The sequence below is a fragment of the Gorilla gorilla genome, chromosome 2, assembly GCF_029281585.2.
Source record: "Gorilla gorilla gorilla isolate KB3781 chromosome 2, NHGRI_mGorGor1-v2.1_pri, whole genome shotgun sequence".
Taxonomy (NCBI): domain Eukaryota; kingdom Metazoa; phylum Chordata; class Mammalia; order Primates; family Hominidae; genus Gorilla; species Gorilla gorilla.
The window spans coordinates 31,397,050-31,422,774 of record NC_086017.1 but is presented as its reverse complement, the minus strand read 5'-3'; the positions used below and the strand labels follow the sequence as shown (position 1 = coordinate 31,422,774).

Below are 25,725 nucleotides of genomic sequence, written 5' to 3'. Positions count from 1 at the left end.
AAATAAGCCAGTCCCTAGTTGAATGAATTTATTTGTTAAATGAACTTGTGTATATCTTTTGCTATTTGGCAAAAGCAAAGTAACCGTAAGACTTTCTGTGTACCTCCATTAAACACCACCCTCCCACCTCCACCCTGCACAGACCTGGGTCTTGGTCTTGGGTGACGATACTCCTGTTAAATTTTGTAGCAACTCAAATCCCATGGAAAGTAGAATAAAGGCTACATCACTCCAAATTATTTTGACTCATTCATGACACTGAATGATTGGCACTTTTACATATCTGTAAAGAACTCAAAAGAAAATAATGATAAATTTTATAACAGAAATCCATATTTCTTTCACTCTGAATTTTACAACTGTTAATATTTTGTCATATTTGCTTCCAGTTGTTTTATGTTTGTTAAGAAAATGAAACATTGTGTATTTAGCTACAGTCCTCTTTAGCCACTTACCTAGTCCTATCCCTAGATCTCCAAAAGAAAACAACAAGGAGTTTGGTGTGTGCCCTTCCTTGCATTCTAGTTCTCATAATTTTATATATAAATATTTGCATCCACAATCAATTTATGGAATTGATGCATGTATATTATTAACTTATTATGGAATATTCTGAACATGTATAAGGATAGAATAGTATAATGAAAATCTAAAAATCCATCACTTAGCTTCAGCAATTATCAACTCAGGACCAATCTTATTTCATCTTATCCCCACGCAGTTACCCCCTAAATCCTCTCAAAGATTTTGAAGCACATCTCAGTAATATCATTTTGTTGGTATATATTTCACTATGTATTTATAATGATAATGATTTTTCGAAGCACACAATCATGCCACAATGATTACAACTAAAGATTTAAAAGTATTTCATTATTATCAAAAATCCAGTATTACTTTCCTTCAATTGTCTCCTAATGTTTATTGTGCAGTTTGTTAGAATCAAGAACCATGTAAGGCCTATTGTTTAAAGTGGCTGCTATGTCTCTGAGGTATCTTTAGTTATAGGTCTTACCCCAATTATTTTCTAGCCATTTATATGTTCAGTAAACCTTGTCATTTATTCTGTAGTTTTTTCAGTTAGGAATTTGCAGACTTTATTCACGTAGAGACTTTTCTTGTGTGTATGTCCCTCTATTTCTTGACCAAAGACAATTACATCTAGAGTCTTGATCGCATTCAAGTTCTATATTTTTGGCAAGACTTCCTCATAGGTGACATTATGCTTCCTGAGGAGATACTTGATGCCTAGTTGTCTCTTTACGTTGATTAGTAGTAATTGTTGGTCACTGCCTAGATACATTCTTTCTTTCTTTCCCTTCCTCCCTTCCTTTTTTTTTTTTTTTTTTTTTTTTTGAGATGGAGTTTCACTCTTGTTGTCCAGGCTAGAATGCAGTGGCGTGATCTCAGCTCACTGCAACCTCCACCTCCCGGGTTCAAGAGATTCTCCTGACTCAGCCTCCCAAGTAGCTGGGATTACAAGCGATTCTCCTGACTCAGCCTCCCAAGTAGCTGGGATTACAAGCGCCCGCCACCACAGCCAGCTAATTTTTGTATTTTTAGTAGAGACGGGGTTTCACCATGTTGGCCAGGCTTGTCTTGAATTCCTGACCTCAGGTGATCCACCCTCCTTGGCCTTCCAGAGTGCTGGGATTACAGGGGTGAGCCACCATGCCCAGCCCATTATTTCTTTAAGAGTTATAAAGTGGTATGATTCTAACTTCCTACTTTCTTTGTTGACTAGGCATGTGTAATTCTTAGGTGTTTGATGCCATATTTTAGATATTCTTCTCTATTTTGTTCTTGTTTCTTTCCCTGCTTATAAATATTTAATGAGTTTCTTATAACTTTTGTATGGTTTTCCATCCTGTAGCTTTTTGACCATTTCTTGATAGAAACAAAACTGCAGAACGCTTCCTCATAATTATCTCTTGGTGCCCATGAGTCAGAGCTTCTCCAGTTGAATGTTTAAGTCATATGTTAGGTTTACTTTCAACATTACTTGGTGTTGCCAAATTTTTCTCCATTTTTCCCAAGTCCTTGTCAGTACCTAATGTCAGATTTCTTTTTGCCAACCATTTGTGTAAAAACCATAATCTTGTTATTTTAAATTTTATTTGCACTTTAACCAGTACATTTTGTATTTTTACTGGCCATTCAGATATTGTCTTCTACAAATTGCTTTTTAATGCACCTTAACCATTTTGCCATTGGTATTTTATCTTTTACATAGCGATTTCTAGAGTTCCTCTGTATATCTAGAGAACCTAATTGATTTAGAGGGTGTAGACATTTCCTTTTCACCTTTTTGTTTGTTTAAACATATTTATTTTTCCTTTTGCTGATGAAAGAAAATATTGTGTGGTGGTTAAGAGTACAGACTGCAGAGTTAGATTTCTCGAATTTAAATCACAGCTCTAGAAGTACCCAGCTGTAAAACCCTAATCTAATTAAGTTCATGTGTTTGTGCTTAAAAATTCTCATATAAAAGAAAAAACGTGTCTACTTCCTAGGGATATTGTGAAGTCCTAATGAGATATGACATATAAGTCCTTACGGGCAGTGCCTCATGTATCTAAGTACCCACTTTAAGTTAGCCATTATTGTTTTCTTCTAATATAAAGCTTTATGTAGTTGAATTTATTTATCTTTCCCTGGAAAGACCCTTTGAGCCATGTTTCTACTCTTTCCAGGTTTTCTGCTGTGCAGGGGTGGAAAGCTGTGGTACCTTTTCTCACTCATCATAAGGGTCAGAGCTAACATTCCTATAACAAAATACAGGTTAACGAGATTTAGTTAATCAAAGTTCTACCTGAAACACTCTTAATCAGAAATGAAAACTCAAGGGCCCGGGGAAACTCTGTTTTTATATGTAGGTTTGATGAAGGAGAGACCACTGTGTAGAAATGTGATTGGACAAAAGGACATGATCTAAGGTCTTCCTATGTCCTTCACTTTAAAGTACCCAGCATGTCAAGGTACATACTTGGAGGTATTCTATTCTGAGCCCCATCAATACAATCATTTAGGGAAATTGTATGCCACCATTTAATTGGTAAATATGAAAACTGAAGTGAAAGTTTCTTGGGATATATTGTTAAATGAAAAGCAAAATAAATATCATTTCCATATTATGCTTACAACTGTATAAAATTATGTATCAAAAGTACAAGGATGTACAAGTATTGTATTATAAAAAGTTTGGCCTTATCTTTGTCCTCAGTTCCAGCTAGGTAACCTCTAAAACTTGAAAATTTCCCAAGTGATAGTAGTATCTAGACCTCTTGTATTACATCTGGGTTTATATTAATGAGCTGAGTCAGGATGGGGTCCAGTCACCAGAAAGACTAACCATATAATTCAAGGACTGGGGCTTTGAGCCCAGTAATGTCATCCCAACCTCTGAGGAGTGGAAGGATGCTGGAGATTGAGTTCATGTGCCCTGCGATTCAGTCAATCATGCGTTCTTTGGTTTCAAAGGTGTAGGGAGGGTAATGCATCACGATTCCATGGGGAGAAGACGTGGAAGCTCTGATTCAGTATCCTCCTAGTTCTAGCCCTATGTGTCTCTTCATTGAGCTGCTTCTGAATCGTGTCCTTTACAATACAATTATAATCATAAGTTTAGTGCTATTTTTGAGCCATATAAGTCATTCTAGCAAGTTGTCAAACCTGTTGGGGGCATGGGAGCCCCAAAATTTGTAGCCAATTTGTCACAAATGCAGGTGGCTTGTGGACCCTCAAACTTGTGACTGGTGTTTGAAGTAGAGTCTTGTTGGGGACTATGCCCTTAAATCGTGGAGTCTACACCAACTCTGGATAGTTAGTGGCAGTATTACATTGCAGTACTGTAACAACCATTTTGAAAAACTTTTTGGTCATGCCTACTAAAGTTTATCCTATAAATATTCTATAACCTAGAAATTTAATTCCTAGTTATGTATCTCAGATAAATGACTACTATATCCAACAAATCACATGCCTAGAATTGTTTTTAATAGCTTATTCCTAATAGATTAACATGGAAAGCAACCCAACTATTCAACAGTAGAATTGGCAAAAATTAGGATATGGTTTTAGAACGGAATACTATATAGCAACAAAAATGATTGAAATACAAACACAATGTTGAATGAAAGAAGCCAGACACAAAAGAATGCATACTGTATACTTACATTTTTATGAAGTGCAAAAGCAGGTAAAAATAATATCTGGTGATATCTCATAATTGACTTGCCAAGTACAGGACTGAGAGACTTGATTGCTGAAAATGTTCCATCTCTTTATTGGGATGGTGTAAATATGAGGGTATGCATATGTTTAAAAAAAATCTGCAAAGGATACACTTAAAATGCATGTACTTTTTGTGTGTAAGTTATTTGTCCATTTAAACAGTTAAAGAAAAAGGAATTTCTCAAAGGGAAAAATTTTGTGGGAGTGAGATTTTAAGGAATTTTTAGTGTTTTTCAACGTATGAATATGAGTAATATAAAAACATTTTACTAAGTCAAAGTCAATGTAATAAATACACCAGGATCTCCACTCAGTGTCACTTCATACTGGAGAGTCACAAACATTCATATTTGAATATGATGAATATTACAAAGCTTGATTATGGTGCCTGAGAGACTCACAGGGGTATGGTGGGAGGCTTGTGTTAGCAAGTCTCCCACTTACTAGTTATGTGATATTGGACAAAAGGCCATAAAAGCTCCTCAGTAACTTAGGATAAAAATTCTACGACCATCAAACACAAAGTGCCTGTAAGTGTAACCTTTAAAGTTATTGTCACTGGACATTATTACATACAAATACCAGCTGAAAAAGACAACCTTTTTATTTCTGGACTTCTAAACTTCCTAGCATTTATTATTCTTTGATTTAAGAACTGTGAAATTGTGAAAGCCACAGTAATAATAGGAACACAGACAGAAGAGGTCTCTTAGAGCAGGAACTGTAAACTCAGGGTTAAGCTTCATCCTCTCTGAAAATACAACAGTCGTAGAGAAGGGAACCTTGAGCTGCGGCTGCTGTACTTGAAGCATGTCCTCTGTATGCTCATTTACAAATCAATTTAACAGAATCCCCAGAGGGGAGGTGAGGGAAAACCTAGGCCTTAGATAGAAATGCAAAGGTTCTTCAGCCTGAAATGAAGAAAAACATATTCATTTGGCTTTAAATAAGGCCATGGGCTGAGTTTGAAATTGAATTTTAGCCTAGAGTTTGGGTAAGCATGTCAATAGCTAGTGTATCACTCTTCATTTTTGTTTGGGTAGTTGATTAATAGATTTAGAAAATTCTTTTTTTTTAAGGTGTAATTTTTATTATTATTATTATTATTATTATACTTTAAGTTCTTTAAGTTTTAGGGTACATGTGCACAATGTGCAGGTTAGTTACATATGTATACACGTGCCATGCTGGTGTGCTGCACCCATTAACTCGTCATTTAGCATTAGGTATATCTCCTAATGCTATCCCTCCCCGCCCCCCCACCCCACAACAGTCCCCAGAATGTGATGTCCCCCTTCCTGTGTCCATGTGTTCTCATTGTTCAATTCCCATCTATGAGTGAGAACATGCAGTGTTTGGTTTTTTGTCCTTGCGATAGTTTACTGAGAATGATGATTTCCAATTTCATCCATGTCCCTACAAAGGACATGAACTCATCATTTTTTATGGCTGCATAGTATTCCATGGTGTATATGTGCCAGCCGCTGCAAAATCATGCCAAAATGTAAAGACCATCGAGACTAGGAATAAACTGCATCAACTAATGAGCAAAATAACCAGCTAACATCCTAATGACAGGATCAAATTCACACATAACAATATTAACTTTCAATGTAAATGGACTAAATGCTCCAATTAAAAGACACAGACTGGCAAATTGGATAACGAGTCAAGACCCATCAGTGTGCTGTATTCAGGAAACCCATCTGACATGCAGAGACACACATAGGCTCAAAATAAAAGCATGGAGGAAGATCTACCAAGAAAATGGAAAACAAAAAAAGGCAGGGGTTGCAATCCTAGTCTCTGATAAAACAGACTTTAAACCAACAAAGATCAAAAGAGACAAAGAAGGCCATTACATAATGGTAAAGGGATCAATTCAACAAGAAGAGCTAACTATCCTAAATATATATGCACCCAATACAGGAACACCCAGATTCATAAAGCAAGTCCTGAGTGACCTACAAAGAGACTTAGACTCCCACACAATAATAATGGGAGACTTTAACACCCCACTGTCAACATTAGACAGATCAACGAGACAGAAAGTTAACAAGGATACCCAGGAATTGAACTCAGCTCTGCACCAAGCGGACCTAATAGACATCTACAGAACTCTCCACCCCAAATCGACAGAATATACATTTTTTTCAACACCATACCACACCTATTCTGAAAATTCCATCTTTCAAAATATCACAATTTAGAAATTGAATAAATATATCCTAAAATACCATGCAGATTTTACCATTTCTTTTGTTTTTAATTCAGTGCTGCACAGGTTAGGTGAAATATATCTGAAGTTTCTATGTATTACATTCTTCGTTTGGTGTCTACTATTGTATTGAAACCTTTACATTTTACTTATATTTTAAAAATAATTTTCTCAGATCAGTATTTTCTAAAACGTATGCATTGAACAATGATGGTAAATTAAAAAACAAAAATAAAAACCTTGGTTATATTAAGTTAGAAATCATGCATTTAAAACATATTTTTCTTGTACAACATCTCAGATTGTAATATTCTGTTGTGTGTTGTTAATGTCTAGGCTGTAGTACCTCAACTTTCTACACCTTATCTGACCCAAGAACCCCTTTTTTTCCTGCCTACCACAAATATTGGCATTGCGTGAGGCAGATTTTGTAGAAAAATTCTTGACGATAAAATTCTTGACGATAATGTGCATACACAAAATAAGATGTTACTGTTTTGACAGATCAGACCCACTGGTTCCTGGAGAGAAAAACAACATACATGACTTTCTTTTTATATAAAATATTTGATTATAATAGTAAATAAAGATAAGTTTAGACAAAATGATCAAACTATCTGTGTGTGTGTCCCCTGATTTGACAGTAGAGGCTACTTTTAGTTATACGGCATGTGGTATCATTTAATTAACTATTTATAACAGACCTGGTTATTATTTAGATTTTGCCCTTTCATAATTCCTCATTGTAAATGGTTGTAGATATATACGTGTGAAGATGATTTGTTATTAATAAAGATATTAAAACATTTTGTTGTACTAGATTTCTAAAAGGATAAAAGATAATTACTTTTGATGGTGTATCTATAGTTTGTGAAATCCATTTTAAAAGGTAATTCAGTTAAGTTTTTTTTAACTATTCTGGGAAATAAAATTGGGAAATAAAATTGTCTCTGCAGAATATACTTTGCATTTTGAAATCTGATTTTATAGCCACAGTGATCAGAACATCATTCAATTCAAACAAAATAACTTAATCTAAAGACTATATTACATTTGCACGAAGTGACTAGTCCCAAAATACCTCCTCTACAAATTTGGATTGAATGTGGTCATTGCCTCCCCAGTGTTACTAAAAAAAAAACCCAAAATAATACCCTGATCACCAAAATATGATAAAAACTCAGCAGTATGTATTTTCGGAGAGCATCTTTCTTTGATATACATACACAGTTCATTTTTATTTCAAAGTATCATTATAAGGAGACTTCAATATTCCTTAATGGCTTATAGGCATAATTCACCTTATCCCCTGATAGAAACACATCCTGTTTGTGCACAGAATGTACACAAGAGAACATGATAAGGCATCTACCTGTAAGTCAATGACCTCTTTCTGCTTTTAATTTTTCCGTCAGCTGGTGGCTGAAGGGAAAATTACCCTTCAGTGTTCTCTGTGGTTGTTTTTATAGACGTGATAGAATGATCCTAGAGAACAGAACGAGGGCTATTGAAGCAGTGCAGATTCACACATTTGTGTGGCCCTTGGCTTTCTCAAGCTCTGTGCATTGTTAATTTTGGTTCTGGGGAAATAAGATTGAGGAAGGTTTAGAAGCTTAGCTGGGGTGAGGGACTTGGCCGTATATGTAGAGAAGAATCCTGTACTATGTCCTGTGGCCCTTCATACCGCTATTCTACAGCAGGCCCAACCTAAGGAAGAGATACCGTAATTTTAAATTAAGTTTTAATGTTTGGATTAAGACACTTAACTGATTTTAGGAATGATCTTAGGTTGCATATTCAGACTTGAAAAGATCAAAGAATGTACTGAAAATAATGAAATGTTCATCAATGGCAAATGGATAAATACATGTAGTGCATCCTTACAAAGGAATACTACTGAGCAATAAAAAGGAACAAGCTGCTGATACATGTAACAACATGGATGAATCTGAGCACCATTGTATTGAATGATAGATTCCAGACACAAATCACCACATACTCTATGATAACATTTATGTGAAATGGCAAAATACTGAGACAGAAATGGAAAAATACATAGAAAGCAGGCCAGTGGTTTCAGGGTCTGGGAGGAGAAGGCAGAGAATGACCACAGAGGGGTAAGAGGCAACTTGTCCAGATAGTGGAAAAGGTCTGTGTGACAATTATCCTCACTCTATGCATTTGTCACATTTCACTTGTACACTTAATACTGGTGATTTTTATTGTATGTAAATCATACAATACCTAAATAAAATCAGATAAAAAGAAAATATTATGGAATTCACTAGTAAAGGAGAGAGGTGATCCTATAATTTGTTTTTTGAGACAGAGTCTCACTCTGTCACCCACGCTGGAATGGAGTGGCATGATCTCAGCTCACTGCAATCCGGGTTCAAGCGATTCTCCTGCCTCAGCCTCCCGAATACCTGGGATTACAGGCACCTGCCACCATGCCTGGCTAATTTTTTTGTACTTTTGTTAGTAAAGACAAGGTTTCACCATGCTGGCCAGGCTGGTCTCCAACTCCTGACCTCAAGTGATCCACCCACCTCGGCCTTCCCAAAGTGCTGGGATTATAGGCATGAGCTATCGTGCCTGGCCTATAATTTGTTAATACCTAAAAGTGACCAGAAGAACAATGAGGAGAGGCTGAGCTTCATCCAGAATTTGGGCAACGGTTAATGTTAGATAATAAATTTAAAGGGAAGGTGGAAAAGAAAAATGATTACGCCCATGAGTTCTACTCCTTTATCACTGTAACCATGTAAATCACCTAGTCCAGTGATTAGCCTATGGAAAGCATTATAATAAATGCTAACTGCTACTATTTTTATTGTTACTATTGTTATTATTCAGAACCATATGTTAACAGTACCTAGACAACCTAATAGGAGTTGTGAATACAAAGAAGTCAGAAACTTTCTCCTTCCTTCCAGTGAAGAGAGCCTGTGAATTAACTGATTCCAGTGACCTGAGAAACACAAAAGCACATGAAATTGATCAATGGCTTGTTTAGGGGAATTAATCAACTATAATATATCACAGAAGGTGAATATTAGAGTCATTTCTGACACATTCTGAGCACTTTTGAGTGTATCAAATAATTTCTGATCTATCTCAATCTATTATGAAGACTTATAAGTCCTTTTATCTCATCATTTGAAAAATGGGAAATGTGCCAACAATGAGTATAGTGTTTGAGGCTGATATTAACCTTGATCTTCACATGTGCTACAACACAGAACATATAATAATAAATAGCCAGCATCTATTTAATGTGCCCAGACTGACTATCCTAAGTAAATTTCATGAATTATCACATTTAAGCTTCATCACAACTTTAATAGACAAGGATAGTGAAAGAAGTTACATGAAAGAATTAAGATCAAGGGCTGGGTGTGGTGGCTCAAGCCTATACTCCCAGCTACTTGGGAGGCTCAAGTGGGAGGGCTGCTTGAACCCAAGAGTTTGAGCCTACAGTGAGCTGTGATCTCACCACTGCACTCCAGCCTGAACAACCATAGGACAAAGCCTGGTGAAGGGACATTAAACTTTATCAGAGCTGGATTGCTGACATTATGTTTTTCTTGTTGTTTGTCCTGTCCTGGAAATAAAATGGAGGGAGATAACTGGTATCTGGCCCCAAATCCCTTGGCACCCCCCAATAAGTCCACAGGTTAACATTCTATACTAGATGGTCAACAAGTGATTGCTGAATGACTTAATTAACATCTCCATATGTTTCAATTATTGGAAAGCAGGATTTGTATATTATAGAGTCTAAAAGATACCAAACATAGCATAAGGTTCATGTTGGATAATGGTGTATAATTTATTTTCATGGCTTCCCAGCTGACCAGTCTATTTTGAAATCCATTTTTGGGCAATGGTATAGACATACTTCTGTGTTAGATTGCTGGCATTAGCAATAACTTGAATTTTGATAAATCTTTAATTATATTTAAGGGTTATTAAACTGAGACAATTGTTGCTTTTAAATGAGAAAAACAGTATGCAGACTCTAATGGGTAAATTTATCATTTCCTTATCATACTGAGCTTTGGGCTTAATGTTATCTATTTTCCAAGAAAGTAAAAATGTTGTTTCTTAGAATAAAAAGGTTCTTTATAATGTGAGCAGTAGATTGAAGCTGTACAGATTGGTTCTTTAATGAAATAGGCAAAATTCCAATGGAACTGACAAGCTTTATTTCTATTTGTTGTATTTCTTTTTTCTCATTACAGATGGACCCGATTCAGAAAGCTGTAATAAACCATACATTCGGGGTTCCTCTTCCCCACCGAAGAAAGCAAATCATATCATGCAACATTTGCCAGTTGAGATTTAATTCTGATGTAAGTTTATCATTTAGTGTTCACTTAAAAAAAAAATACATTTTGCTGTTCTAATCTTGCAGGAGAAAAGATTTCTTAAGACATTTTCTCCAGTAACTGAGCATGTCAAAATTCAAAGATAACATTTTAACTCACTATGTGCTTTAATTTTGGAGTTTATTATGTTATGTTTGGTTGTTTACTACAGAAAATTCACATGTAAACAAGCTTAAATACTTGCAGTTTAATATTTTTATTTATTTATTTTTTAGTCTTTTGGGAATGGTACATGTAGATAATACACTTTGCCTTTGGGAACAGTAAAACTTTCGACCAATGGAACTTTTAATAGGTTACACTCTGAAATAAGATAGGTACCAAATCATATTTTAAGATCAAGATTTTGAGTTTATAAACTTTTTTTGCCTGGAATGGAGGCCTCAAATTCCATATTACCGCTATGTCCTTAATTATATTTGTGCTAAAGCACTCAAGTTGTCCTAGGAGTACTGATATTTTAACAGGGGTCCTACAGTCCTAGAACCACTCAAGCCCCAAAAGACTTCAGTGGAGAACATGTAGGAGGGAAACATTTGTGGACCTGACTGGTGGTTCACAAGTTATTCAGGGAGTTATTCACACCTTTTCTACCATTTCTAAGGACTAGGGTGGACTCTGGATCCATCACAGTGATATTAATTTTGATCTGTGGCCAATGGGAAAAAAAAATGTAGGTCTTCTCTTCCCCGCTAAACCTGCTTTGATATGAAGTTAAATCCTGAGAGTTCCAGAAGAGACAGGCAACGTTGGTTTAGAAGGAATAGGAATTGGAGAGCATTCACACTCTAGGCAAACAGAAGGCTCCATCCTATCGAGGTACCATTTGTACCATTTTCTCGTCCTAAGTTGATACACTGTGTGGAGATGACCAAACAGATCTGAATTCTGGAGAATGTTAAGCCTTCCAGTATTTAACCTCTCCAGTCAAGTAGGACTCTTAGATGCTCTGGTGATGAAGATAGGATGCAAGATAATTGAGTATAGGAAATAGATGAGGCATAAACAAAATAGTTTATTCCTCTTTGAAGAGAACATTACATTTTATTTTGCTTTCGTCTTAAGAACTCATACTTACTAATGCAATCATCAGGTAATTTTATAACATCCATTGACTTAAAAAAGAGAAGAGTGGATTGCCTGCATAACACTTTAGTCCATTTGGCCAGCTAAAACAAAGTACCATGAACTGAGTAGATTATAAACAACAGAAATTTATTTCTCACAGTTCCGGAGGCTGAGAAGTCCAAGATCAAGGGGCTGACAAATTCACTGTCTGGTAAGGGCCTGCTTTCTGGTTCCCACATGGCATATTTTCACTGTATTTTCACATGGTGGAAGGGATAAAGGAGCTCCCTTGAAGCTATTTTATAAGGGCACCCATCTCATTCACAAGGGCTCTGCCCTCATGACTTAATCATCTCCTAAAAAGGTTCCACCTGCTACTACCATCAACTTGGGGGTCAGAATCTCAACATATGAATTTTCCAGGTATACAAATAATCAGACCATACCAGCACTTAAGTGGTATTTGCTGCTAAAAACCAAAAAGAATATACCAAACATATAATATTTTATGTGAAGGGATTTTTTGTTTGTTAATGCTGAGCACTTTGAGTGATAGAACTTTACCACAGAATTGCTTAATTTATTAACAATAAAGTATTCTCAAGTGATGACTGTAATAATCTCTTCAAGCTGTTGTAAAAAAGAGTCCTCTTAATACATAAATAAGAATACATAAATAAGAGTTCTAAACTCAATAGCTTCAACTTTGATCATTTTTAAACACTCAGCAAACAATTATATAGTTTTATAATTATTATTTTAAGTGGCTTTTTAGTTCCTCTTTTCCTAAACTGTATTTATATTTCACTTAGAAACTGATCAGATGATTTAAAAGTCTCCCAGGAGCCATGTTGTCGGCTTCTTATATTTAATGAGACTACTTAAAATATCTCCTCCTGCCTATGATTTCACTGTCAATATTCTCTTTATTAAGGACACTTCTTTTAAACTAGGAATTAGAAAGAAATTTCAAGGTCACTGAACCCAATCTCCTACTAAGCGCAAGAATTTCACCTCTTACATCCAGGCAAGGTCTTTTGCTTGATTATTCCCAGTGATGAGTCGCTTACCATTTCCAGACAGTGGTTCTATTTTTGGAGTGTTTCTAATTCTGTAGATTGATGTCAAATTCATGATTGGACACTTCAGAAATATTGTCAGACATGCTTTAGAAAACACATACATATTTTTATAATTTTTAACAATATAAATTGATATGACATAACACATGGAATATGAACATACTTTTCAAAAATGTATTCTTATTTCATTTCCATGGTGAGAGAGTAGCAATTTATTTTGTTACTGAAGTTTCAAAGTAGAATGGGCATCAATATGTATTTATTAGGGACAACTGGCTTCTCATTCTCACAACTTTGCTTTCAGGTCTGTGTGGCATGTCGTAAAAGGAACATGGCCAAGGTATTTGGAGATATGGACTAATCACTTTGGGTCATAATTAAACAATTGCAGGCTTGACCATTTACCAGATGATTACTGTATTAGTCTTCTATTGCTGCTAAAATAAATCACCACAAACTCAGTGGCCTGAAACAACACAAATATGCAGGCATATCTCAGCTCACTTTGTGTCTCTGCATCACATTTTGGTTCTTCTTTCAATATTTCAAACTTTTCTATTTTTACTATATCTGTTATGGTGATCTGTGACCTTTGATGTTACTATTGTGATTGTTTTGGGGCACTGTGAATTCCACCCATATAAGATGGTAAATTTAATTAATAAACGTTGTGTGTGTTCTGATTGTTCCACCATCTGGACATTCCCCAATCTCCCACCCTCTCTTTGGACCTTCCTATTTCCTGAGACACAACACTGAAATTAGGCCAATTTAAAACCCTACAATGGCCAGTTGCTGGCAAGCTGGCCGAATAGAAACAGCTCCAGTCTGCAGTTCCCAGTGAGATCAACGCAGAAGGCAGGTGATTTCTGCATTTCCAACTGAGGTACCCAGTTCATCTCATTGGGACTGGTTGGGCAGTGGGTGCTGCCCACAGAGGGCGAGCAGAAGCAGGGTGGGGTGTCACCTTACCGGGAAGCACAAGGGGTTGGGGAGCTCCCTCTCCTAGCCAAGGGAAGCTGTGAGGGACTGTGCCATGAGGAATTGTGCACTCCGGCCCAGATACTGTGCTTTTCCCATGGTCTTTGCAACCCGCAGACCAGGATATTCCCTAGGGTACCTACACCACCAGGGCCCTAAGTTTCCAGCACAAAACTGGGTGGCTGTTTAGACAGACACCAAGCTACGTGAAGGAGTTTTTTTTTTTCATACCCCAGTGGCTTCTGGAACACCAGCAAGACAGAACCATTCACTCCCCCGGAAAGGGGCTGAAGTCAGAGAACCAAGTGGTCTGGCTCGGGGGTCCCACCCCCTCAGAGCCCAGCAGGCTAAGATCCACGGGCTTGAAATTCACGCTGTCAGCATGGCAGTCTGAGGTCGACCTGGGATGCTCCAGCTTGGTTGGGGGAGGGGTGTCCACCATTGCTGAAGCTTGAGTAGGAGGTATACCCTCACAGTGTAAACAAAGCCACCAGGAAGATCGAACTGAGCGGAGCCCACTGAAGCTCAGCAAGGCCCCTGTGGCCAGACTGTCTCTCTAGATTCCTCCTCCCTGGGCAGGGCATCTCTGAAAAAAAATGCAGCAGCCCCAGTCAGGGGCTTATAGATAATACCCGCAACTCCCTGGGACAGAGCACCTGGGGAAAGAGGCAGCTATAGGCGCAGCTTCAGCAGATGTAAATGTTCCCTGCCTGATGACTCTGAAGAGAGCAGCGGATCTCCCAGCACAGCGTTCGAGCTCTGCTAAGGGTCAGACTGCCTCCTCAAGTGGGTCCCTGACCCCCATGTCTCCTGATTGGGAGACACCTCCCAGTAGGGGCCGACCGGCACCTCATACAGGAGAGCTCTCGCTGGCATCTGGCGGGTAGCCCTCTGGGACAAAGCTTCCAGAGGAAAGAACAGGCAGCAATCTTTGCTGTTCTGCAGCCTCTGCTGGTGATACCCAGGCAAACAGGGTCTGGAGTGGACCTCCAGCAAACCTGCAGCAGAGGGGCCTATTAGAATAAAAACTAACAGAAATGAATAACATCAACATCAACAAAAAGGATGTCCACTGACAGACCCCATCCGAAGGTCACCTACATCAAAGACCAAAGATAGATGAATCCACGAAGATGGGGAGAAACCAGCCCAAAAAGGCTGAAAATTCCAAAAACCAGAACGCCTCTTCTCCTCCAAAGGATCACAACTCCTCGCCAGCAAGAGAACAAAACAGGATGCAGAATGAGTTTGACGAACTGACAGAAGTAGGCTTCAGAAGGTGGGTAATAACAAACTCCTCTGAGACAAAGAAACATGTTCTAAACCAAGGCAAGGAAGCTAAGAACCTTGAAAAAACATTAGACAAATTGCTAACTAGAATAACCAGTTTAGAGAAGAACATAAATGACGTGATGGAGCTGAAAAACACAGCACGAGAACTTCGTGAGGCATACACAAGTATCAATAGCCAAATTGATCAAGCGGAAGAAAGGATATCAGAGCTTGAAGATCAACTTAAATACAGCGTGAAGACAAGATTAGAGAAAAAAGAATGAAAAGAAACAAACAAAGCCTCCAAGAAATATGGGAATATGTGAAAAGACCAAACCTACGTTTGATTGGTGTACCTCAAAGTGACAGGGAGAATGGAACCGAGTTCAGAAACACTCTTCAGGATATTATCCAGGAGAACTTCCCCAACCTAGCAAGACAGGCCAACATTGAAATTCAGGAAATACAGAGAACACCACAAAGATACTCCTCGAGAAGAGCAACCCCAAGACACATAATCATCAGATTCACCAAGGTTGAAATGAAGGAAAAAATGTGAAGGGCAGACAGGGAGGAAGGTTGGGTTACCCACAAAGGGAAACCCATCAGACTAACCATGGTTCTCTCTGCAGAAACCCTACAAGCCAGAAGACAGTGGGGGTCAATATTCAACATTCTTAAAGAAAAGAATGTTCAACCCAGAATTTCCTATCCAGGCAAACTAAGCTTTGTAAGTGAAGGAGAAATAAAATCCTTTACAGACAAGCAAAAGAGATTTTGTCACCACCCGGCCTGCCTTACAAGAGCTCCTGAAGAAAGCACTAAATATGGAAAGGTAAAACCGGTACCAGCCACTGCAAAAACATACCAAATTGTAAAGACCATCGACACTATGAGGAAACTGCATCAACTAAGACAAAATAACCAACTAGCATCATAATGAGAGGATCAAATTCACACATAACAATATTAACCTTAAATGTAAAAGGACTAGATGCCCCAATTAAAAGACACAGACTGGCAAATTGGATAGAGAGTCAAGAACCATCAGTGTGCTGTATTCAGGAGACTCTCATGTGTAAAAACATGCATAGGCTCAAAATAAAGGGTAGGAAGAATATTTACTAAGCAAATGGACAGCAAAAAAAAAAAAAAAAAAAAAGCAGGGGTTGCAATCCTAGTATCTGATAAAACAGACTTTAAACCAACAAAGATCAAACAACAAAGAAGGACATTACATAATGGCAAAGGGATCAATACAACAAGAAGAGCTAACTATCCTAAATATATATGCTAACTATCCGAAATATATATACACCCAATAAAGGAGCATCCAGATTCATAAAGCAAGTTCTCAGAGACCTACAAAGAGACTTAGATTCCCACACAATAATAGTGGGAGACTTTAACACTGTACTATCAATATTAGATCAACGAGACAGAAAATTAACAAAGATATTCAGAACTCAGCTCTGGGCCAAGCGGGCCCAATAGACATCTACAGAACTCTCCACCCCAAATCAACAGAATATACATTCTTCTCAGCAACTCATTGCTCTTATTCTAAAATTGATCACATAATTGGAAGTAAAACACCACTCAGCAAATGCAAAAGAATGGAAATCATAACATTCTCTCGGAACACAGTGCAATTAAATTGGAAGTCAGGATTAAGAAACTGACTCAAAACTGCACAACGACATGGAAACTGAACAACCTGCTCCTGAATGACTACTGGGTGAATAACGAAATGAAGGCAGAAATAAATAAGTTCTTTGAAACCAATGAGAAAAAAGACACAATGTACCAGAATCTCTGGGACACACTTAAAGCAGCATGTAGAGGGAAATTTATAGCACTAGATGCCCACAAGAGAAAGCAAGAAAGATCTAAAATCGACACCCTAACATCACAATTAAAAGAACTAGAGAAGCAAGAGCAAACAAATTAAAAGCTAGCAGAAGATGAGAAATAACTAAGATCAGAGATCAGAGAACTGAAGGAGATAGAGACATGAAAAACCCTTCAAAAAAAAAAAAAATCAATGAATCCAGGAGCTGATTTTTTGAAAAGATCAGCAAAATAGACTGCTAGCCAGACTATTAATAAAGAAAAGGGAGAAGAATAAAATAGACACACTAAAAAACGATAAAGGGGTATCACCACTGATCCCACAGAAATACAAACTACCATCAGAGAATACTATAAACACCTCTATGCAAATAAACTAGAAAATCTAGAAGAAATGGATAAATTCCTGGACCCATACACCCTCCCAAGTCTAAACCAGGAAGAAGTCAAATCCCAATAACAAGTTCTGAAATTGAGGCAGTAATTAATAGCCTACCAACCAAAAAAATTCCAGGACCAGATGGATTCACAGATGAATTCTACCAGAGGTACAAAGAGGAAGTGGTACCATTCCTTCTGAAACTATTCCAAGGAACAGAAAAAGAGGGAATCCTCCCTAACTTATTTTATGAGGCCAGCATCATCATGATACTAAAACCTGGCAGAGACACGACAAAAAAATAAAATTTCAGGCCAATATCTCTGATGAACATCAATGCAAAAATCCTCAATAAAATACTGGCAAAACTAATCCAGCAGCATATCAAAAAGCTTATCCACCACGATCAAGTCAGCTTCATCCCTGGGATGCAAGGCTGGTTCAACATATGCAAATAAATATACGTAACCTATCACATAAACAGAACCAATGACAAAAACCACATGATTATCTCAATAGATGCAGAAAAAGCCTTCAACAAAATTCAAAACCCCTTCATGCTGAAAACTCTCAATAAATTAGGTATTGACGGAACCTACCTTGAAATAATAAGAGCTATTATGACAAACCCACAGCCAGTATCACACTGAATGGGCAAAAACTGGAAGCATTCCCTTTGAAAACTAGCACAAGACAAAGATGCCCTCTCTCACCACTCCTATTCAACACAGCATCAGAAGTTCTGGCCAGGGGATCAGGCAAGGGAAAGAAATAAAGGGTATTCAATTAGGAAAAGGGGAAGTCAACTTGTCTGTTTGCAGATGACATGATTGTATATTTAGATAACCCAATTGTCTCAGCCCAAAATCTCCTTACACTGATAAAAACTTCAGCAAAGTCTCAGGAGACAAAATCAATGTGCCAAAATCACAAGCATTCCTATACACCAATAACAGACAGAGGGCCAAATCATGAGTAAACTCCTATTCACAATTGCTACAAAGAGAATAAAATACCTAGGAATACAACTTACATGGGATGTGAAGGACCTTTTCAACGATAACTACAAACCACTGCTCAAGGAAATAAGAGAGGACACAAATGGAAAAACATTCCATGCTCACGGACAGGAAGAATCGATATCGTGAAAATGGCCATACTGCCCAAAGTAACTGATAGATTCAATGCTATTCCCATCAAGCTACCATTGACTCTCTTCACAGAATTAGCCAAGACAATCCTAAGCAAACAGAACAAAGCTGGAGGTTATCATGCTACCTGGCTTCTAACTATACACAAGGATACAGTAACCAAAACAGCATGGTATTGGTACCAAAACAGATATATAGATCAATGGAAGAGAACAGAAGCCTCAGAAATAATACCACACATCTACAACCATTTGATCTTTGACAAAGCCGACAAAAATAAGCAATGGGGGAAAGGCTTCCCTATTTAATAAACGGTGTTGAGAAAACTGGCTAACCATATGCAGAAAACTGAAATTGGCCCTCTTCCTTACACCTTATACAAAAATTAACTCACAATGGATTAAAGACTTAAATTTAAGACCTAAAACCATAAAAACCCTAGAAGAAAACCTAGGCAATACCATTCAGGACATAAGCATGGGCAAAGACTTCATGACTAAAACACCAAAAGCAATGGCAACAAAAGCCAAAATAGACAAATGAGATCTAATTAAGCTAAAAAGCTTCTGCACAGCAAAAGAAACTATCATCAGAGTGAACAGGCAACCTACAGAATGGCAGAATATTTTTGCAATCTATCCATCTGATAAAGGGCTAATACCCAGAATCTACAAAGAACTTAAATTTACAAAAAAAAAAAAAAAAAAAAAAAAATCAAAAAGTGGGCAAAGGATATGAACAGACACTTCTTAAGAGAAGACATTTATGCAGCCAACAAACATGGAAAAAAAGCTCATCATCACTGGTCACTAGAGAAATGCAAATCAAAACCACAATGAGATACCATCTCACACCAGTTAGAATGGCAAGCATTAAAAAGTCAGGAAATGACACATGCTGAAGAGGATGTAGAGAAATAGGAATGCTTTTACACTGTTGGTGCAAGTGTAAATTAGTTCAACCATTGTGAAGACAGTGTGGTGATTCCTCAAAGATCTAGAACCAGAAATACCATATGACCCAGCAATCTTATTACTGGGTATACACCCCAAGGATTATAAATCATTCTACTATAAAGACACAAGCACACGCATGTTTACTGCAGCACTATTCACAATAGCAAAGACTTGGAACCAACCCAAATGCACATCAATGATAGACTGGTTAAAGAAAATGTGGCACATATACACCATGGAATACTATGCAGCCATAAAAAAGGATGAATTCATGTCCTTTGCAGGGACATGGATGAAGCTGGAAACCATCATTCTCAGCAAACTAACAGAAGAACAGAAAACCAAACACCGCATGTTCTCATAAGTGGGAGCTGAACAGTGAGAACACATGGACACAGGGAAGGGAACATCACACACCAGGGCCTGTTGAAGGGTCAGGGGGCTAGGGGAGGGATAGCATTAGGAGAAATACCTAATGTAGATGACAGGTTGATGGGTGCAGCAAACCACCATAGCACATGTATACCTATGTAACAAACCTGCACGTTCTGCACATGTACCCCAGAACTTAAAGTATTAAAAAAAAAAAAACTACAACTGCCTGTATGTGTTCAAGTGAAAGAAAGAGTCACACATCTTTTCATTTACATCAAAAACCAGAAATGATTAAGCTTAGTGAGGAAAACACGTCAAAAGAAGAGTTAGGCTGAAAGCTAGGCCTCTTGTGCCAAGCGGTTAGCTAAGTTGTGACTGTAAAATAAAAGTTCTTGAAGGTAATTAGATGTACTACTCTAGTAAACACGTGAATGATATGAAAGCAAAAGAGCCTTATGTTTGATATGGAGAAAGTGCTAGTGGTTTAAATAGAAAAATCAAACCAGCCATACCATTTCCTTAAATCAGAGCCTAATCCAGAGGAAGGCCCTAACTCTCTTTAATTCTATGAAGGCTAACAGAAGTGAGAAAAAAATGTCTGAAGCTGGAAGTGGTTGGTTCATGAGGTTTAAAGAAAGAAGTCCTCTCCATAACATAAACGTGCACGGTGAAGCTGCAAGTGCTGATGTAGGAGCTGCAGCAAGTGATCCAGAAGATCCAGTTAAGGCCGCTGATAAAGATGGCTACACTACCCAACAGATTTTAAGCATAAACCAAAGAGCATTCTATTGGAAGATTATGCTATCTAGGACTTACCTAGCTAGAGAGAGAAGTCAATGTCTGGCTTTAATGCTTCAAAGGACAGGCTTACTCTCTTGGTAGGAGCTAATGAAGTTAGTGTCTAAATTCAAGCTACTGCTCACTGACTATTCCAAAAATCCTAGGGCCCTTAAGAATTTCACTAAATCATCTCTGCAAATGCAACAAGAAGGCTGGATGATAGTACATCTGTTTACATCATGGTTTACTGAATATTTTAAGCCCACTCTTGAGATTTATTGCTCAGAAAAAAAGATTTCTTTCAAAATATTACTGTTCATTGACAATGTACCTCATCACCCGAGAGCTCTGATAGAGATGTTCAAGAAGATTCATGTTGTTTTTATGCCTGTTAACACTACATTCACTGTGCAGCCCATGGATAAAGACATAATTTTGACTTCCCACTCTTATTATTTAAGAAATATATTTTTAAGGCTATAGCTACCATAGATAGTGATTCCTCTGATGGATGTTGCCCAAGTAAATTGAAAACCTTCTGGAGAAAATTCACCATTCTAGATGCCATTAAGAACATTTGTAACTCATGGGAGGAAGTCAAAATATCCACATTAACAGGAATTTAAAAGAAGTTTCTTCCAATCTTCATGGATGACTTTGAGGGTTTCAAAACTCCAGTGAAAGAAATAAATGTAGATATTGTGGAAATAGCAAGAGAAGTATAATTAAAAGTAGAGTTTGAAGCTGTGATTGAATTGATGAAATCTCAGATAACCTCCTCCTTTCATGGAGGAGATGCTTCTTTTGAATAAGCTAAGGAAGTCATTTCTTGAGATGGAATCTACTGCTGATGAAGATGCTGTGAACGCTGTTGAAATGACAACAAAGAATTTAAAGTATTATATAAACCTAATTGACAGAGCAGTGGCAGGCTTTGGGAGGACTGACTCCAATTTTGAAAGCAGTACTAGTGTGTATAAAATGCTATCAAACAGCATTTTATGCTACAGAGAAATATTTTGTGAAAAGAGTTCTAGATGCAACAAACTTCACTGTTGTCTTATTTTCAGAAATTGCCACAGCTATCTCAACCTGAAACCACCAACACTATGATCAGCCAATAGCTATCTACACTGAGGCAAGACCCTCCACCAGCAAAAACATTATGTCTTGCTGAAGGTTCACGTTGTTAGCATTTTTCAGCAATAGCATATTTTAAAATTAAAGTATATACATTGTATTTTTAGACATATTATTGCACAGTTAATAAAGTATGGTATAAACAACTTTTATATGCATTGCAAAATGAGAAAATTCACATGACTAACATTACTGTGATACTTGCTTTACTGTGGTCATCTGGAACCAAATTGCAATATTTCTGAGATATGTCTATTACTTTACCATTCTGAAGGTGAGAAGTCTGAAATGGGTCTCACTAGGATAAAGTCACGTTGTCTGCAAGGTTATGTTCTTTCTACGGGCTCATGTTATTTCTGCAGGTTCCAGGGGAGAATCCAGTTGCTTGCCTTTTTCAGCTTCTAGAAGTTGCCTGCATTCCTTGACTTGTGACCCCATTTCATCTTCAAAACCAGCAAGGGCCAGACCCCATTTCATCTTCAAAAAAAGCAAGGGCCATCTCAGTTTGTCTCACGTGTAATCATTGCCTCACTCTTCTGCCTCCCTCTTCCACATTCACAGACCCTTGTGATCACAAAGGGCCAACCTGGGTAATTCAGGATAATTTCCTTATTTTAAAGTCAGCTGATTAACAACTTTATTTTTATCTGCTAACCTAATTCCCCTTTGTCATGTAATGTAACATATTCATATTTTCCTGGGATTATGATTTAAACAGCATTAGGAAGCCATTATTCTGTCTACCACAGATACCGCCATTTTATTTGAATGTTTGACTTAGGTTTGAACTGAATTTCATGACCATATCAGATAATAACTCATTGCAGTTTCTTTGGTCTATATAAGCTGACACATATGAATTAATTGCACTTATACTTTCTATTGTTTTCAGCCTTGAATATCATTCACTATTCAGTGCAAATTTTAAACACTGTAGTTTTATTTTTCAATAGAAGATCTAATGTTTTTATGAATGACACACCAACCTTTAAATTATGTTTTACAAACCAAACAATCATTGCAGAATTGAAATACAAGAGTAAAAACTCTCTTAGAAATTTAAGAAATGTCTTTGTATCATTATATGTGAATAAAAGAAACTCATGTACTGGAAATGTTAAATTTGTTTACTTATTGACCAGCCATGTCCATAAGTACCAATTTTACAAAATATTTAGACACTGAATGCCAAGATTGATTGGATTTATCAATTGATCCATATGTAAGAGAATTATCTCTATTTAAAGAATAACCAAAATCAAAATATACATACATATTAGATCATTTTAAACTCAAGAAAAGGCTTTCTAAGCCCAATGCGACAGACCTTTTGTTGTTTCCAGGTAAATCTGGAATTTATCTTTCTGTTTCCATTTTTAAACCTAGAATCTTTCTAGAAAAATAACATTGTAATTCAGTTGTATGCTTGGTTGAATCCTCTATCACATAGGAAAGTAGTTTTGCCTTACGAACCTTTTTACATTTCAAAGCTTCTTCCCCGTCCAATGAAAATAATAGCTTGTAGTTCTTTTCATCTTTGTATCATGAAAATTCAATTTCCTTTCCCTCTAAACTTTTATATATTTTTTTAACCCTTCCTATCATAAACTGTGTCATTTGGTATTTTGCCATAACTGTTTCCTTTATAGTACAGTTTATTTTTGGCCCTGCAGATAACTTTTAAAATGTCATAAATTAATATTGCTTGCATTTTTAATCAGATTACCTTTTCCTGGTGTAGGTTTTTTCCTGACAAATCTGACATTCATATGAAACATACATGGGGTTATGTGGAAACCTTCCAATTAAAGACTGAAGGGTTGTAATTTGTCCAATTATTTTATCAGCATCTTAAAATAAGCATAAATTACCATGTGACCTAGGCAAATTAGTAATGTGCCTTTGAAAGCCTACATCAGGGCCAACAAGATGTAAGCTTATTAAGTGAAGTAGAGAATGGATACTCAATGATTCACTATAGAATAGGAAATAAGATCTCAAATTCCAAACTAAGGATATATAAGATTGTAGCATCTAAGTGTTATTACAGTTAACTTCCTAACAATAGAATTTCATAAAACTTTAGAGGTAGAAGAGACATACTCCTAATTTCACATGCAAAAGCTGAGATGTAGAGAGTATAGATTTGTACAAGGCCATGTGGTCATTAGCTGGCTAAGGACAATGTTCATGTCTCTGCTGTTTGTGCTTCATCTGGTCACGGGAGGGCAGCAAGTCCATTCTGAAGTTTCAATGGTTGTTACTACAATGGCATGGAGGAAGATCTATGTGTTTCCTGCTTAGTCAGCCTGTCCTAGAGAGAAGACCTGAAGGTTTCTTTCCTTATGGAACTAACTGGAAGGAGTTACAGCTGCTATGGAAAGCCATTCAGCAGCTAGAACTCACTCATAAGAACTCATGAGTTCTCTTACATGGTATTACTCATATTCAGACACACGCAACAATTCAAGCATAAACATGTCAAAAGTGTAAACAGAAATTCATATTATTGAACTATAATAAAGTAACAACATGTCCTTAATGATTCAGGACTGTCAAGCACTCATTATGTTGGGGAACTGTTTGACAAATCAGAAGGGAAGAAACCTGATGAGAGCATAACATTGCTTGGAGGCCTGATAGCCCTCCAAAAGGGGATCATTGGTATCATTACAATATATTGATATATTTTCTAATGGTATTATAAAATAGAGATCAGCTGGGAGTGGTGGCGCATGACTGGAATCCCAGCGCTTTGGGAGGCAGGGGCAGGTGGATCACGAGATCAGGAGTTCGAGACCAGCCTGACCAACATGGTGAAACTCTGTCTCTGTTAAAAATGCAAAAGTTAGTTGGGCATGGTGGCACGTGCCTGTAATCCCAGCTACTAAGGAGGCTGAGGCGGGAGAATCACTTGAACCTGGCAGGCGGAGATTGCAGTAAGCCAAGATCACACCACTGCACTCCAGCCTGGGCAACAGAGTGAGACTCTGTCTGAAAAATATATATAATTTTTCCACATTTTAGAACATAAAAATGTAGTAAAACTAAGCTGTGTGTCTGAATTTAATTCATATCTCTTAGTCTTAACATCCATTACCAGTGTGTCAATATAATGATGATGTTGATAGGAGTATTTTTTCTTCCCTAGTAACCAAATTAGGCTTCCAGTGACCAAATTAGATAATTAAAATTTCTTAAAATCATGTCTTAATATATCTTAATACTTATCAGTATTACTCACAGGATTGATGTTTAAAGGAAATGCTGTCTAGCTGTGGGAAAAACAAAAACCAATAATGGTTGTATTGGGGTCAACTATTCTTTTACTTCTTTACTTTCCAAATTTTCTTTATAAGCATGCTTGAATTTTATAAAGGAAAAGAGAATTATTGCATCGATTACGTTTTTAAGCTGCATATTTTGTCTCAAATTATACATTTTGATGGTCCCTCGTGGTCTAGTGGTTAGGATTCAGCTCTCTCAAATTATAAATTCCATTTTGAGGGCCTCAGTTGCAATTTTCTAAAGATTTCCTTTTAAATAATGCAGGGACAAATTGTCCCCTGTCAAAACTGCATCTATTAAAAGCTATCAACCTCTTTAAGTATGTTGTTGCCGCTGCATCCCAAAGGATCTTCTGAGAGACACACTTATAAATTAAATTTTCCGGCAGCTTTGAAACATCTCTTTCATAAGAGAGTGTCCTGTGTTAGTCTCCAAGAGTCGCAGAGTTATTTGAGCTTTGGCCTGAGCACCATGGCCTTCCCACTGGGCCCTTTTTCTTCTTCAAAAGCTGTCCTTTGACAGGGCCATTCGGCTTGTGTGAAAGAAGAGACACATCTGAG

General features: G+C 37.2%; 1 protein-coding gene and 1 long non-coding RNA gene across 10 annotated transcripts in view; one reads left to right on the top strand and one right to left on the bottom strand.

The window, feature by feature from the left end:
* Positions 1–25,725, top strand: part of ZNF385D (zinc finger protein 385D) — a 943,735-nt gene that overhangs the window by 786,518 nt on the left and 131,492 nt on the right. For all 8 annotated transcript variants that reach the window (XM_019024766.4, XM_019024765.4, XM_055383493.2 and 5 more), the window contains one exon: positions 10,696–10,806. In XM_019024766.4, the coding sequence (XP_018880311.3) occupies positions 10,696–10,806 (111 nt within the window). The remainder of the gene's footprint in view (positions 1–10,695; positions 10,807–25,725) is intronic.
* LOC129532715 (uncharacterized) overlaps positions 1–25,725 on the bottom strand; it is a 115,062-nt gene that overhangs the window by 82,426 nt on the left and 6,911 nt on the right. The gene's annotated exons all lie outside the window — the stretch shown is intronic.